This window comes from Limulus polyphemus, unplaced genomic scaffold (assembly GCF_000517525.1).
Source record: "Limulus polyphemus unplaced genomic scaffold, Limulus_polyphemus-2.1.2 Scaffold1615, whole genome shotgun sequence".
Taxonomy (NCBI): Eukaryota; Metazoa; Arthropoda; class Merostomata; order Xiphosura; family Limulidae; genus Limulus; species Limulus polyphemus.
The window spans coordinates 156,025-159,589 of NW_013667225.1; the positions used below are offsets into that span (position 1 = coordinate 156,025).

The following is a 3,565-nucleotide window of genomic DNA, read 5'->3' on the forward strand; positions in this document are numbered from 1 at the left end:
TCTTGTACACGGGTTAGAACGTCCTAAAAGTGAGTGGTTGACTGCGTTACAAGCTCTTGTACACGGGTTAGAACGTCCTAAAAGTGAGTGGTTGACTGCGTTACAAGCTCTTGTACACGGGTTAGAACGTCCTAAAGGTGAGTGGTTGACTGCGTTACAAGCTCTTGTACACGGGTTAGAACGTCCTAAAAGTGAGTGGTTGACTGTGTTACAACCTCTTGTACACGGGTTAGAACATTCTTAGGGTGAGTGAGTTTTAGGGTTTAAACTTGGATAGCATTTGATCATAAGTTAATCTGTGGGTACAGAGTAGTGTAATGTGTGTATGTATATATTTGGTGTCACAAGTGTTATAATCTGGCTAAACCATTTTATAAACAGTTCATGTTTAGCAACCATTTCAATTTTTATTGCATGATGTTTAATGCCACTCATAGCATAGGTAACTTTGCTGATCACCAATATTCTGTTGACTGCATGATAAGTTACACACGCACATCATACCAGTGAGAACAACGAAATATTTACCAAGCGAGGCACTGATACACTTGATAGCACTAATAAATGCATAATTCAGAGTAGATTTTACATGCAATACGTATGATTTTTATTGTTTTCTCTCTGCAGGTCTCCTGCGCTTAATTTTTGATGCCCTCTATGATGAGGATTTAATATCTGATGATGCCTTTACCCAATGGCAGAAGAGCGATGATCCAGCCGAAAAAGAAGGGAAAGGTGTGGCTCTAAAGTCAGTAATGTCATTTTTTACCTGGTTAGAGGAAGCTGAGCAAGAATCAGAAGACTCTGACCCAGAGTCTTGAAATAGTAGATTAATTAAATTAATGCAAAAGTAGTGATTTTTTTTTTCTTTTGTCGGGAAAACTGTGGGGATAATGTTTTGTAAAGAAAAAAGTTGACCTTTATTAAACCTTTCTCATGTGTTGAATAATAATGCAAATAAAGTTTGTTGGCTAAGAAAGGAAACCAAATACATATATAGCCACTCTGTTCTATATTATGGTCAGTATTTATGTTCAGTACATCAAACGCCGTGGATGCATAACAAACACTTACTTATTTTTGTACTGTTATGAGAGCTTTTTTATAGGCATGGAAAAAAAAAGAAGAAAAGATTCAAACAGTGAAAATTATTTATTTTATTTTTTTGTGTTATGTCTCGTGGAAATATTAAGTTAACACAAGAATCGTTAAAAATAGAATTATGGAAAATTGATACTTTGTAAGTCAATTTATTTAATATTTGTAAATTATTCTCTATTCAATGAGTACTTTTGTTTGTCACATTTTTTTTACTTTAGACAATGAAATGTAGTCGTGCTTAACCCTGTTTGCTGTATGCTTAATGTATGTTTACAGAACTGAAACTGATCACTAAAAGGTAAACACTTTGTTTAATAAAAACGTGTGTTCGTGTAGATTTCATTAGCAACCAATCATCTTTCTTTTTTCTACTAAAGAAAATTTGTCAAGTATAAATTACACTTTCCATGTACTATTGTTATTTGTTCTTATTGTTCTGTCTTTAATGTGCTGGGATATGTGGTCTGTCAAATGTTTGATACGTTGGTAGTTTATATATAATTCTATTCTGAAACAACAACATATAGAAAGTGGGAGTGGACATCATGTACTAATAGTGTATGTACATAATTTTGACTCTCCATTGTTGTTTGTGAAATAATAAATTGATACAGTGTAAACATATTTGGCTTGATCTACTTGTGTGAATTTTTTAGATTGTTGATTCTCGTTAGTTACGGACATCAGTCTTCACTTTAAAAGTATTTGATAAGAACTGCTGTATATGTGTGTTACTTCGATTTCAAGTTTGTCTGCAGTTTAACAAGTGAAATTAAACAACACTTTAATGCATTTTCCTTTCCTATTACAACATTGTGCTTAATAGTCAAACAGAAGTTAGCACTGCTTACGATACTATCTAAATCGCTTTCAATAGTTTCAAAGTACTACTGTTTGAAGAGTAGTTGTTTCCTCCTTTACAGCACTGACACATCATGAAATTTCTTTTTAAAATGCAAAACAATGTGTAATAACTAATATATATATATAAAACCTACAAACTTAAACAGTTGCAAGTGAGTGAAGTAAATGTAAAGTTCAGTCAGAAAAAAGTTAGAAAACGTGAAATTAGCGTGCAAGTGGTTAGCTGTAATGGTCGATATTTTAAAGTGAGTTTCACAGTTGAATAAATATAAGGAGAATAGTTAGTCTTGTCAAAGGGTGTTCTAAAGTAATTGAACCCGTCTGTGTGGACTTTGAAAAGGCGACAATTATTTAAAGTTCAAGATACAACTGTGGTAACCCATGGAGTAACGTAAGTGAATTATTCACTGATTGTACAGTAAGAAACAAAGTAGAGAAAAATAGTTTGCCTCCTCAGTTGGATTCTAAAGTAACTGAATCGGGCTGAGTGGACTTTTGACAAGAAAAGAGAATTATTTAGAGATTTATATACAACTGTGATATCTTATAGTGTAAGGAATTTTGTACGTACATTTAACTTGTTTTGAATATATTATTTTAAAACAAGTGGATTGTGTGCTGTCCGTTTATTGTTCGAATTTATCGCAAACAAGTCACAGACATCTACTGTAGAAGAATCCTTAGCCCACATATACATAAAAACTGATAAAGGTAATGATGAGGATGTTACTGGTTCATCATCTAGTGAAGGTGCAGATCACTATCGACACGAGGTAATATCGGAAGCACCATAGTTGATAACTGTAATAAGCACTTCTACTGAAACAAATCCAGCAACTTATCCCGCATTGTGTCATCATGTTAGAAATGAGCTATGTTTTTTTTGGGTTAATAACGGTCCTTTATTATTGTGATTTCAATAATTCCAAACATATTTATTTATTTAAAAGCAAATAGCATACTGGTGAATTTGTTCGTCGTGATTGGTTATCATGTCCACCGTCAACTGGTTCAGTCTAATGCTTTGTGTGAAGGTTATTTTTTTAGTATAAATTCGACTTTTTCTACGACAGGTTTTGATTATTGAAAGCATGTAGTTAGTCAAACTTCTGAACATGAAAATGGGCCTGAACATTGAAAGTGTGTTCATTTACTGTACTCGTTAAAAGAAAAGGAACTTGGCCAAATGGACTGAGCATTATTGAAACAGTTCAACAAAGAGCGACTTTACTGGCAAAATGTTCTGAAAAGAGTTGTTTGGAATTGTGTGGAAGTAATGAAACCATTGGTTTACAGCACAAAGGAATTATTTAGGAGCATTAAAGTTTCTGAGTGAGTTTGATCCATTCCTCAAAGAGCACATTGAAAAACATGGAAATGCTGGTAAAGGAAATCACTCATACCTTTCTGCCAATATCTGTTAATAATTTATCAGCATCATTGGTGTTAAAGTGTTATCTGAAATCATTTTGGAAGTAAACAAAAACGAAGTACTATTCATTGAGTGTTGACTCAACTCCAGATGTATCCAATGTCAATCAATTAACCTTTACAGTTCAATATGTTAAAGATCAAACTCTCAATTGAACGATTTCTGCAA

The 3,565-nt window shown here is 33.2% G+C and overlaps 1 protein-coding gene across 2 annotated transcripts in view; it reads left to right on the plus strand.

Moving 5' to 3' along the window:
* Positions 1 to 1,725, plus strand: part of LOC106464302 (eukaryotic translation initiation factor 4 gamma 3-like) — a 92,861-nt gene extending 91,136 nt beyond the window's left edge. Inside the window, exon 31 of one of the 2 annotated variants that reach the window (XR_002611715.1) lies at positions 628 to 760. Coding sequence is in view for 1 of the 2 variants with exons in the window: in XM_013924429.2 (XP_013779883.1) it covers positions 628 to 821 (194 nt within the window). In the remaining variant the exon portion in view is untranslated. Of the gene's footprint in view, positions 1 to 627 lie in introns of both variants that reach the window. The other variant, XM_013924429.2, reaches the window with a different exon arrangement.
* The last annotated feature ends 1,840 nt before the right edge of the window (positions 1,726 to 3,565 follow it).